At 46.9% G+C, this 13,700-nt stretch overlaps 1 protein-coding gene across 2 annotated transcripts in view; it reads right to left on the reverse strand.

The window, feature by feature from the left end:
* tmem260 (transmembrane protein 260) overlaps positions 1 to 13,700 on the reverse strand; it is a 70,544-nt gene that overhangs the window by 52,564 nt on the left and 4,280 nt on the right. Inside the window, exons 3-5 of one of the 2 annotated variants that reach the window (XM_046308763.1) lie at positions 12,907 to 13,034; positions 12,380 to 12,495; positions 670 to 701 (exon numbers count right to left, since the gene is read on the reverse strand). In XM_046308763.1, coding sequence (XP_046164719.1) covers positions 670 to 701; positions 12,380 to 12,485 — 138 coding nt within the window. In that variant the 5' untranslated portion in view covers positions 12,486 to 12,495; positions 12,907 to 13,034. Of the gene's footprint in view, positions 1 to 669; positions 702 to 12,379; positions 12,496 to 12,865; positions 13,035 to 13,700 lie in introns of both variants that reach the window. The other variant, XM_046308762.1, reaches the window with a different exon arrangement.

Consider the following 13,700-nt stretch of genomic DNA (forward strand, 5'->3'; position numbering starts at 1 on the left):
AGACAGGCAGGCAGCACCACACAGGTGAACATGAGGTGGAGGTAGGAAAGACGGGATTTGGGGGCAAATCCAGATGGACCGGCTCATAGTTAAAGAGCTAAAGGACAGCGGAGGGACACCAAGGCCACTGGGAGCTGTGGGGAGAGAGAGCTCCAGAGCTCAGGGGATCAGAGGGGAGGGCCGGCGTTCCCGGGCCCAGGGAGGACCTCCAAACACTGGGGAGGCCAGACACGCAGGCCACACGGACTGCGGCACTAACGACAGGATTACTGGCATAGTGACACCGACACAGCCTCCCTAAAAGGATCACAGCAGCGTAATAAACTTTATTAAATAATAAAACTTATTATAACTGTTAACCCGATTTAGTTCATTCTTCCCAGCTTACACACACACACAAAAAAAAGATATAATGAGCCTTATACCATACATAAGGCAGAGCCTAAGAAAGCCATCGCCTTACCATTGACTTTAATTGGATTTGAAAAACGGGTTGCAAATTATAGCATTCTCTACTTCCAACTTAGTCAAATAAGTGTATAGAAAAGAAGGGAAAAACCTGTGGACTGAAAGTAAATTAATCTGCTTTCTGCCCGTGCTTAATTAAACTTCCGTGATGCTTAAAGGAGTTAATGAGTGAATTGATTAAACAATACGGCTAACGCTTACCCCCAGCTCACAAGCAGCGGTGATCAGCTCTCCTGTGGAAGACAATAGGGGAGGAAATTAATGTAAACCCAATCATTATTATTAAGAGACAAGTCTGCTCCAAAGTTTTCCCAAATCAAATACTTGCACTGGGGTTTTGCATTAATTTGCCTGGATCAAAACCTGCAAATCTTCCCAGTGTGACATTTCCTAAGCGGCATGCTCATTCTCTTCCTCTCTCGATTCTCCCCCCTACACACACGCACACACACACACACACACAGCAAAACTACTCCCATCTCCGCCACACACACACACAAACACACCATAACACTTCCTCCCCAATGCATCGCCACACAGGCACACACGTAGGCTGATCTGAGAGTATCGCTCCAGTTCCAAACCTCCCCATGCACCAGGTCCCTTCTCTTTCGTCTTTCCATCCCTTTCTCTCTGTTCACACACTCCCAGACTCTCCTTTGGTCCAGAGAGGACACAGAGATGGAGGCAGTGTTGGTGACAATGAGAGCCTGATGAGGTAAGCTTAAGGACACAGGAGCTGGTTGCAAGGTTTATGACTGTCTCTACCTCTGTGTGGGGTGCAGCATAAAATGCATTCATCCCCCTAAACGCTATTTCAGGATGCATCAGATCATTTTTGGGCACAAACCCATTTGTGCCAGATTCTATCCAATCCGTTTCCAATTACACAGATTTTTCACCCAATGTTTGCATCTCCCACTCATGAAAATTGAAATTTTGTTCAGATGAAATGTAATTGATAAATGCGTGTGCCCTACACAACACCCTCTGCTGGACGAATATAGATAAATCAGATCTTGTTTTCTCTGGGGTACAATTCAATGACAATATTTTTCTACATAAAAACAGATTAAGAAATGAGAATTGTAGTTTTTGCATCAAGGTTTTGTATGAAATATAACTTGACTGATACATTTGCGTATAAGAGAGTCTTTGCAAATTTGTCTATATAATTGTTATGATGGTGTTACATGTGGTCAATTTGCAATAAATGTTGATATATAGTTGGAAATGGTTCTTCTAGCTCTGTGCTATAATTCATATTTGGCCATATTGACTGAATTAAAATACATTTTTCAGTTGAGAAATATGATTTTTATAAATATCAGTAACACACACAAACATACAAGATGACTGTAGAATTGCAAGAACTGGGGTTTTGATGCAATACCAAAATGACAGAACATTGCAGTAGAATTTCAAACAGTTGGCCGACCTGCCTCTATTTTCTGCATTTAACCTCTGTGATACAGTGCATTATCATGTTGGACTTTCTGGCGCATGAAGCGCCCTCACTCTTATCAGTTTAATAGGCCATGAAACCCGAAACCTCTTCAATTGCACAGCTCAAATGTTTCCATTGGTCCATTTCACCTGGCATGAGAACTACCTGTCGTCATTTATCACCACTCTGTCTCATCTTCCATTTCACACTACACATTCCATATTGTACACTTTTACACACCAACATACAATTGTAAATAATATAGGGCCACAACATCAGAGTGGCAGAGGCACAGAGATACAGCAGTGCTGCGGTCCCATTACTAAAATGGGGAAATATATGAGTCGACAGGGTAGCAGCGTGGACGCCAAGAGTCTTTGTTATAGCAGAGCACAGGCACCCACACCAGCCTTCCCATAATCCCTGTCACTTCCACACACCACATTCCTAGACAACAGCGTTCCCGCAGGGTGTGCTCAAGCCTCTCTGGGGCGCATCACACCTAAAGAGATTAGAACATGGAAACGGAGACCTGGAGAATTGGGAAAGGGTGTTCAGCTGGCACTATCGGAGCGGGCATCCTGCACCGTACCTAAACGCTGTGGAGAAGGGTCTGGACGTTTTTTCAAAGGCCCAGGCCTCTCGGCAGCATCACAACCAGCAGGGCTACTCGGGGCTTTTCTCCTGTACTCTCCCCTACTCCCCCATATCTGGCCCAGGCTTTTCAAATGGTTCCATCTTCCAAAATGCAGTTTCAATGTATTTCCCCTTTGCAGAATGTATGCCAGAACAAAACAAGCCTAGTGAGCAAAGCATTCATGCCCCCAAATCCACTTTCACTGTAGCTGAACCTACACTATATATACACACAATAGTATGTGGACACCCCCTTCAAATCAGTGGCTTTTACTTTTTCAGCCACACACAGCTTGACAGGTGTATAAAAATCGAGCACACAGCCTCCATAGACAACATTGGCAGTAGAATGGCCTTACTGAAGAGCTCTGACTTTCAACCTTTCCATCAAGTCAGTTCGTCAAATTTCTGCCCTGCTAAAGCTGCCAGGTCAACTGTAAGTGCTGTTATTGTGAAGTGGAAATGTCAAGGAGCAACAACAACAGCTCAGCAGCGAAGTGGTAGGCCACACAAGCTCACAGAACGAGACCACCGAGTGCTGAAGCATCTGTCCTCAGTTGAAACACTCACTACTGAGTTCCAAACTGCCTCTGGAAGCAACGTCAGCACAAGACCTGTTCATCGGGGAATTCATGAAATGGGTTTCCATGGCCGAGCAGCCGCACACAAACCTAAGATCGCCATGCACAGTGTGGTGTAAAGCTCGCCACCATTGGACTCTGGAGCAGTGAAATAGCATTCTCTGAAGTGATAAATCACGCTTCACCATCTGGCAGTCCGACGAACGAATCTAGGTTTGCAGGATGCCAGGAGAAAGCTACCTGCCCCAATGCATAGTGCCGACTGTAAAGTTTGTTGGAGGAGGAATAATGTTCTGGGGCTACTTTCACGGTTCAGGCTAGGCCCCTTACTTCCAGCATACAATGACATTCTAGACGATTCTGTGCTTTCAACATTGTAACAACAGTTTGGGGAAGGCCCTTTCCTGTTTCAGCATGGCAATGCCCCTGTGCACAAAGAGAGGTCCATACAGAAATGGTTTGTTGAGATCTTTGGGATGAATTGTAACGCTGACTGTGAGCCAGGCCTAATCACCCAACATCAGTCTCTGACATCACTAACATGCTGACCAGACCCGACACGTCGCATGCACCGCAAATTATGTTATTCAATTGTTACACCCACACTGCTTGAGCGCCAACTAACGTCTGCTACACCAAGGGCTAAAATAGAACTCATTCCTATTTCTGACGCAGATTGCGCTGAAAGTCCCGCCTCTCCCATCTCCTCATTGGTTTATAGCATCAGGTACCCACGTGCCATCTCCTCATTGGTTATACCCACGTGGGTGTGATTGAAATACGAACTGTTTTGCCTGTAGTTGTGGTAATACAATGAAAGTTTAGATGCGATCACCATATAAGTTAAATGATGAAAAAGCCTGGAAGGAGGAGAGATGACTAGAAATGATTCGGTTGGACGTTTTTTGTCAGAGTAGAGGTCATTGTGCATTTCAGGTAAAATAACAACTCAATATTTATATCCCAGGACAAATTAGCTAGCAACAGCAAGCTAGCTAAATAGGACAAATTAACGTTAGCTAGCAAGTGCAAGCTAACTAGCTAAATTGCCATACATGTTTAATGATTTTCAACCTGTCCCCAAATTAATGTCATTGGTTCAGAGTTTGTTTTGATATTTTAATATGCGTGTCGTGATCGCGTTTGGTGTGGGGGGGGGAAATAAATGTTTGCACGATAGCGCACGCGCGCAGCCGGTTTGGGTTCCGTGTAATGCTCTTGTGACTGAATGGAAAGTTCCAGCAGCAATGTTCCAACATCTAGTGTAAAGTCTTCCCAGAAGAGTGGAGGCTGGAATAGCTGGAAAGATTTTTGACGAGCAGGTGTCCACATATTTTTTTGTCATGTAGTGTACATACCGGTATGATATTTCTAAGCACAGTTTGTAGCCTACTTACACAGGCCATTACTTAATGAAATGCATTAAATTAATTAATTAATTAATTTTTTATTTCACCTTTATTTAACCAGGTAGGCTAGTTGAGAACAAGTTCTCATTTGTGTGGAAGGACCACTAGAGGGCAGGCTGGGCTCATGGATAGTAGCCCAACAAAGCATGGGAGACAAGGTAACCAGAGTCAATTAAGCACAGCTGACGGTACTAATGCTCTCCTTCCCCTATAAAAGAGAGAAAACTATCTCTGGAAGATGGCCACCAAAAGAGAGAAAACTATCTCTGGAAGATGGCCACCGAAAGAGAGAAGCTGTGCTGAAAGAATCACGAAGACAAACCCGTGATTTAAGCTGAGCTGCGGAGATAGCCCCAGCCTCAGAGATTCCGGTGCGAGTTGAAGGACAAGATGTGGTAGCTATTCTCGACTCGGGAAGTATGGTTACGTTAGTAGAGGAGCGGATGGTGACCTCCGCAACACTGCTACCAGACAAAGTAGCCGTATCCTGTATCCATGGAGACACCCACTATTACCCCACTGTGAATCTGCCTATTCTCACTCCAAAAGGAAGGTGTACAGTCAGGGCAGGGAAAGTGCCCCAGCTGAAGGTGCCATTATTGATTGGGAGAGACTGTCCCCTATATAAGGAGCTTCGGCAGATTATTAGGAGCTTCTTCACGTTATGCACGGGAAGAAGGGGGACAGGAAAGAAGAGAATCTCCAAGCCCGAGGTAGTAGTACTACAAGGAGACGTAGCCGCGTCCTCGTCCTCTACAGCAGAGGAAGAAATAGCGACCCAACGTTTACGTCAGATATTCCAGGAAACCACCGATGAAGACACCTGTGAAGGGTTATACACAACGCAGGAAGGAAGGAGCAACCAGGCACTAAGGGATATATTTGAAGCTCCATCCGAGGAGGGAACCTCCTGATCTCCCCTGATCTCCCCTGATGGGGATGTGGAACAACCTCCACATCCCTCTACTGAGGTTGACCTGCCCTAGGAATTAAAGGGACAGTTCGGCACCTCGCAGCATAGAGACCCAGACCTAAGGGAGGCCATGAGGAAGGTGAAGGTGATCGACGGGAGGAACGTCGACGGATCAGGTGAGCCCCCTCTTCCTTACTATGCAATCAGGCGGGGTCTCTTATACTGGGTCGTACGACGAAGGGGGGAAAACCAGGAATTACTAATGGTGCCTAGACCATACAGGGATACAGTTCTACAGTTAGCCCATTCCCACGTCCTAGGAGGACACCTGGCACGAGACAAGACTATTGACAGAATCATGCAGAGATTCTATTGGCCCCGTGTCACCCGAGATGTGGCCAGGTATTGTAAGACGTGTGATCAATGTCAACGTACAGCCCCACGGCCACACCTACGTAACCCTTTGATTCCTCTCCCAATCATAGACTCCCTTTGAACGCATAGCTATGGACCTCGTAGGACCCCTCCCAAAATCCGCCAGAGGACACGAGTACATCCTAGTGGTTATAGATTATGCTACCAAGTTCCCGGAGGCCATACCCCTGTGTAACATGTCGTCAAAGGGAATTGCCAAGGAGTTATTCCTGATGTTCTCTCGTGTGGGCCTTCCCAAGACTATCTTAACCGATCAAGGAACCCCGTTCATGTCCCGGTTGATGAAGGACTTGTGTCGGTTATATCAGGTTCAACAGATACGTACAAGCATATTCCACCCTCAAACAGATGGGTTGTGTGAACGCTTGAACAAAACAATTAAAAAGCATGTTGAGAAGAGTGGTGTCCCGAGACGGGAAAAACTGGGACATGCTTCTCCCACACTTAATGTTTGCCCTGCGAGAAGTACACCAGGCATCCACTGGATTCTCTCCGTTTGAATTGCTCTATGGCAGACCCTGTCGAGGAATCCTCGACTTAGCCAAGGAGACCTGGGAGACCCAACCATGCCCCTTTCGATCCACAATAGAACACGTTACCCTGATGAGAGACCGCCTGTCAGCAGTGTGGCCCATAGTCAAGGAGCATATGGAGAAGGCCCAAAGGACCCAAGGCCGGGCCTATGATAAATCTGCGACCCCCCGTGAGTTCACCGTGGGAGAGAAAGTGATGGTGCTTGTGCCCACGGCCGAACATCGCTTACTGGCGCAGTGGAGGGGGCCCTACGAGGTAATGAAAAGGGTCTCACCGGTCAATTACCTCATCAAGCAACCTGACAGGAGGAAGAAGGTCCAACTCTATCACATAAACCTGCTGAAGACGTACCATGGATGAGAGGAGGAGGTGGCTTTGATGGCCCTGGAGGGCAAAAAAAAAAAAAGAGGCTCTACCACAGGTGCGCCGTGGCCAAACTCTCCTACCGGAGCAGTCAAGACAGCTAGACAAGCTGATTATGAACTTGGTCGAATATTCTCTCCATTCCCAGGACAAACAGATGTCCTGTTCCACCATATCCATACTGAACCCGGCAAGAAAGTGCATATCCGCCCTTACAGGATTCCTGAGGCTCGCAGAGTCATCGCTAAGAAAGAGATGAAGGAGATGTTGAGGATGGGCGTGATCGAGCCCTCGACGAGCGAGTGGTCCAGTCCCATAGTCCGGTCCCCAAAGCCGATGGTAGTATGAGACTCTGCAACGACTTTAGGGGCGTGAATGCCATCTCTACATTCGATGCGTACCCCATGCCCAGCGTGGATGAACTCTTGGAGCGCTTAGGAAAGGCCAAGTTCATCACTACCCTGGATTTGACGAAGGGATATTGGCAAGTGCCGGTGGCTCCGGAGGATCGCCCAAAGACTGCCTTCGCCACCCCAGAGGGGCTTTTCCAGTATGTGAGGATGCCCTTCAGACTGCACGGAGCCGCTGCAACCTTCCAACGCCTCATGGATGCCATTCTACGGCCCCATCAAGAGTATGCAGCGGCGTACATAGACGATGTGGTCATCCACAGCGAGGACTGGGATAGTCACCTCCTGCGATTACGGGCGGTGCTCGTGAGTTTGGAAGCCACAGGGTTGACAGCCAATCCAAATAAATGCTGCCTGGGCCTGTCCGAAGCGGAATACCTGGGGTATACCGTGGGGAATGGGAAAATACGCCCGCAGGCAGAGAAGACCAGGGCAATTCGTGACTGGCCTCGACCCGGGACCAAGCGAGACGTTCGGGCCTTCTTAGGGATAACAGGATATTATCGCCGTTTTATCCCGGGATATGCAACCATTGCCAACCCCCTCACAAACCTCATCAGGAAAAACCTGCCAAACCAGGTAGAGTGGAAAGACGAGACGGAAGAGGCCTTTCAATTGTTAAAAGATGGCCTGTGTTCTGATCCCGTTCTACAGGCTCCGGACTTCTCACAAGAGTTCATTGTGCAGGTCGACGCCTCGGATACAGGGCTCGGGGCCGTACTAGCTCAGGGTGAAGGTGAAGCAGAGAAGCCAATTCTCTTCATTAGTAGGAAACTCAGCGATCGGGAACAGAGGTATGCGACCGTTGAGAAAGAGGCCTTAGCCATCAAGTGGGCCCTCGATTATCTCCGGTACTACCTACTGGGTCGGAGGTTTGCATTAGTTACTGACCATGCGCCCCTCACGTGGATGGCTGGTAAGAGAAACAATAACAACAGAATAGCCAGATGGTTTTTGTCTTTACAACCGTTCTCTTTCCATGTCATCCACAGGGCCGGATCGAGGAACGGGAATGCAGACGCGCTGTCCCGACGCGACCAAGACGGTGCGTCTGGCGCCCGACCCTCCGGTTCGGTCCTGGGGGGGGAAGGTATGTGGAAGGACCACTAGAGGGCAGGCTGGGCTCATGGATAGTAGCCCAACAAAGCATGGGAGACAAGGTAACCAGAGTCCATTAAGAACAGCTGATGGTACTAATGAGATCCTCTCCTTCCCCTATAAAAGAGAGAAAACTATCTCTGGAAGATGGCCACCTAGAGAGAGAAGCTGTGCTGAAAGAACCACGAAGACGGTGACAAACCCGTGATTTATGTTTGTTGTAGTTTAAAGATTATCCTATTATGTTCTTTTTTCATCGGGAGAAGAAGTGTGTTTTTTTCCTTGGAAGATTTTTCATTGATTATGTTAGAATGTTTTTGTTGACAAAATACCATCAATAGAGAACCGTGTTCAATCAGAAAAACCTACTCCTGACTCGTTTATTCCACCTTCCCGCTTTAGAGTGACGCCTAATTACTTGGTACGCTCACATTTGCAACTGCGACCTGGCCGAGATAAAGCATAACAGTGTGAGCAGACAACAGAGTTACACATGGAGTAAACAATTAACAAGTCAATAACACAATGTTGTCAAATCATAATAAAAAGAGGATTTAGTATGGAAATTTGTTACCATGGGTCAAAAGTAGCTGCAAATATCCCTGCAACAACATATAAACTAAAGATTACCTACACTAAATAACCATTGCTCTCTGCAATAACAAGGCATATAAATGAGGCATTTCTTATTTTAGTAACTACTGTACCTCAAAAGTGAATGTTAAACTTACTAAACTACTAGCCAACACAAAACCGTTTTTCTTAAAGAGAAACATTTGGATCTTGTTCTTATTGAGAGATTTTTGAAGGAAATGCAGTTTCTCTTTAGGAAATAAACCCACATTATGTTAATAACAATGCAAATGGTGGAGGAGAGGAGACTTGACACTAAAGCCTGACAAAAGTACTGTGGCAGATGTGAATGTCAGTCTCCCATCCATGGTTATCTATGAATCAGTAATCCTGACACTGGAGTAATTCCCTGTCTCAGTCTGCAGGCAAGCAGAGACACACCACTACCTGCTGAATACATTACTAAACAACTTTAAAACGCACATAATTGTCATAATTTGAATGAAAATTTTACTTTATCACTAAATAAATGTGCACTGCCAATCTTTACTTCATGCCAAAATAATCTCCTCTGATAGGAAGAGACAGAGGAAGCACATGAGAAACAAAACAATGTTCTGACCACAAATAGTGGAAACATTTCACATGTGGTCGCATCCCACTTCGCTCCCGCAGGTAGTATAACTTTTTATCATCTCTTCCCTCTGCTCAAACCTTCTCCAACCTATCTCCTGATTCTGCCTCCTCAACCCTCCTCTCCACCCTCTCTGCATCCTTTGACTCTCTATGTCCCCTATCCTCCATGCCGGCTCGGTCCTCCCCTCCCGCTCCATGGCTCGATGACTCATTGCGAGCTCACAGAACAGGGCTCCGGGCAGCCAAGCGGAAATGGAGGAAAACTCGCCTCCCTGCGGACCTGGCATCCTTTCACTCCCTCCTCTCTACATTTTCCTCCTCTGTCTCTGCTGCTAAAGCCACTTTCTACCACGCTAAATTCCAAGCATCTGCCTCTAACCCTAGGAAGCTCTTTGCCACCTTCTCCTCCCTCCTGAATCCTCCTCCCCCCCCCCTCCTCCCTCTCTGCAGACGACTTCGTCAACCATTTTGAAAAGAAGGTCGACGACATCCGATCCTCGTTTGCTAAGTCAAACGACACCGCTGGTTCTGCTCACACTGCCCTACCCTGTGCTCTGACCTCTTTCTCCCCTCTCTCTCCAGATGAAATCTCGCGTCTTGTGACGGCCGGCCGCCCAACAACCTGCCCGCTTGACCCTATCCCCTCCCCTCTTCTCCAGACCATTTCCGGAGACCTTCTCCCTTACCTCACCTCGCTCATCAACTCATCCCTGACCGCTGGCTACGTCCCTTCCGTCTTCAAGAGAGCGAGAGTTGCACCCCTTCTGAAAAAACCTACACTCGATCCCTCCGATGTCAATAATTACAGACCAGTATCCCTTCTTTCTTTTCTCTCAAACTCTTGAACGTGCCGTCCTTGGCCAGCTCTCCCGCTATCTCTCTCTGAATGACCTTCTTGATCCAAATCAGTCAGGTTTCAAGACTAGTCATTCAACTGAGACTGCTCTCCTCTGTATCACGGAGGCGCTCCGCACTGCTAAAGCTAACTCTCTCTCCTCTGCTCTCATCCTTCTAGATCTATCGGCTGCCTTCGATACTGTGAACCATCAGATCCTCCTCTCCACCCTCTCCGAGTTGGGCATCTCCGGCGCGGCCCACGCTTGGATTGCGTCCTACCTGACAGGTCGCTCCTACCAGGTGGCGTGGCGAGAATCTGTCTCCTCACCACGCGCTCTCACCACTGGTGTCCCCCAGGGCTCTGTTCTAGGCCCTCTCCTATTCTCGCTATACACCAAGTCACTTGGCTCTGTCATAACCTCACATGGTCTCTCCTATCATTGCTATGCAGACGACACACAACTAATCTTCTCCTTTCCCCTTCTGATGACCAGGTGGCGATCGCATCTCTGCATGTCTGGCAGACATATCTGCATGTCCTTCCTCCCGGGGAAGGACTGCCCGTTCCATGATCTCGCCATCACGGTTGACAACTCCATTGTGTCCTCCTCCCAGAGCGCTAAGAACCTTGGTGTGATCCTGGACAACACCCTGTCGTTCTCAACCAACATCAAGGCGGTGGCCCGTTCCTGTAGGTTCATGCTCTACAACATCCGCAGAGTACGACCCTGCCTCACACAGGAAGCGGCGCAGGTCCTAATCCAGGCACTTGTCATCTCCCGTCTGGATTACTGCAACTCGCTGTTGGCTGGGCTCCCTGCCTGTGCCATTAAACCCCTTCAACTCATCCAGAACGCCGCAGCCCGTCTGGTGTTCAACCTTCCCAAGTTCTCTCACGTCACCCCGCTCCTCCGTTCTCTCCACTGGCTTCCAGTTGAAGCTCGCATCCGCTACAAGACCATGGTGCTTGCCTACGGAGCTGTGAGGGGAACGGCACCTCAGTACCTCCAGGCTCTGATCAGGCCCTACACCCAAACAAGGGCACTGCGTTCATCCACCTCTGGCCTGCTCGCCTCCCTACCACTGAGGAAGTACAGCTCCCGCTCAGCCCAGTCAAAACTGTTCGCTGCTCTGGCCCCCCCAATGGTGGAACAAACTCCCTCACGACGCCAGGACAGCGGAGTCAATCACCACCTTCCGGAGACACCTGAAACCCCACCTCTTTAAGGAATACCTAGGATAGGTTAAGTATTCCCTCTCACCCCCCCCCCTTTAAGATTTAGATGCACTATTGTAAAGTGACTGTTCCACTGGATGTCATAAGGTGAATGCACCAATTTGTAAGTCGCTCTGGATAAGAGCATCTGCTAAATGACTTAAATGTAATGTAAATGTTAAGTAGGCCTATAAAACTACATACAATTTTACTGTTTGTTTGTGATGGTTAAAGAGACAATCTATAAGAGACTGAGTGTGCACAAGATATACTAAACAAATAGAAGAATATTAGCAAATGGTATCAAATAAGCCTATAGAACTGCATAGATGTTTACTGTATGTTCGCAGGACACATGAAAACAAACATTCAGCACCATGGACAGTACAGTACAAACTAAAACAAAGGACTTGATGGCTTATTCAACACCAATGCCACTGTACAGAGCTGTATCCAGGCACCTCATATAATGAGAAGATTCAATGCACTGGAATGTCACCACCAGAAAAGTGTGCACTGAATATAATATGAACGTTTTTGGATGTAACGGAGTAGCAAGTTATATATGGGTAAGTAGAGAACATTTTGAATGTATGGAGTATGGAACTGACATTAGCTACTTCTGCATGCACACTGAAAAGGTGTATGCAAAAGTTATTTGCTCACAAACCATGATATACTGTGATTAAATTGTATCCTTAACAAGAGCAATGCTACATATAGTACCTGTATGATAAGTCAGATCACCGGTAGGTGAGACGTCACCACCAGTCACTCGTCATAAACCATACACGATTGGCTGCCTGACGAGCTCATAAGTTACCTGAGTCTCCACCGGGGACAGCCTTCTGTGTGCAGGGCATGTAAAGCGCTGCGACAAAGGCGACAGTGGCGCCAGTCAGCACCCAGCTTCTCTGCTCAACCACCATGGCTAGTTAGCTAGATAGAGGGGAAAAAACACGAATTGTTAGCTAGCTTGCATGCACAATTAGCTGGAAAGCTAAGCTAGCACTGAAACAATGAGTAGCTAGCTAGCGCTAGGTTTCAATGCTAACACCCCAACGCCTATTTACAAATGTTTTTGTTGTTGTTGTGCCAAAGTAACGTTAGCTATTCTAATGTTAAAGCACAGCCTATCTAACGTAACCTAGCCAGCTACGGTAGCTAGCTAGCCTATTCATTGAAAGTAATGTCCAAGATACTGGTAACTACTCCAGACCCATGCCATGCTCATTCTATTTCTCCGCTACAAAGACGCGACATTCATATTGACTCGTGCATATTAGGTATTATTGATTAAATGTCTTACTGTCAGAAACAAATCAATAGCTAGCTTCCAAAAATACTTGCATGGTCCACAACAGGTTATTCCGTATAAAGTTCAAATGACAATAGTCACACTGCTGATTTCACTTCCTGGTCTGCCCATCAGCAGCATTCTCCAAGGGACAGGGGGACAACCAGAGGGAACTGCAGTACTGACAGATGGTAGATTTGGGGAGAAAAAAAATGGGTTAGGGTAGTCTAGGTCACATCCAACAAGAGGGAATAGTGTGCATGTGTGATACCCTACACTTTTACCAGAGCCTGCTACTACTCAGTAATCCTGTTAAAATGTCTGAACATTTGGCAAACACACACAAACATCCACATCTTGCACATCTATTTGAATAATAGATGTGTGGGGACACATTTATATACTTCTCCTTTCTCTTATTCTCTTATAGCTGCATAGATTCATTCTTCTATAAGTCCAGCTACATCACAGTATATGTTCAAATGTGGGCTAATGTGCAATGATACTGAAATGAGGTGTACATGCACCTCTAAATGAAATGAGGTGTACATGCACCTCTAAATGAAATGAGGTGTACATGCACCTCTAAATGAAATGAGGTGTACATGCACCTCTAAATGAAATGAGGTGTACATGCACCTCTAAATGAAATGAGGTGTACATGCACCTCTAAATGAAATGAGGTGTACATGCACCTCTAAATGAAATGAGGTGTACATGCACCCCTAAATGAAATGAGGTGTACATGCACCCCTAAATGAAATGAGGTGTACATGCACCCCTAAATGAAATGAGGTGTACATGCACCCCTAAATGTCTCACAAGTGTCCACATTCCCAAGTTGAAG

This window comes from Oncorhynchus gorbuscha, linkage group LG17 (assembly GCF_021184085.1).
Source record: "Oncorhynchus gorbuscha isolate QuinsamMale2020 ecotype Even-year linkage group LG17, OgorEven_v1.0, whole genome shotgun sequence".
Classification (NCBI taxonomy): domain Eukaryota; kingdom Metazoa; phylum Chordata; class Actinopteri; order Salmoniformes; family Salmonidae; genus Oncorhynchus; species Oncorhynchus gorbuscha.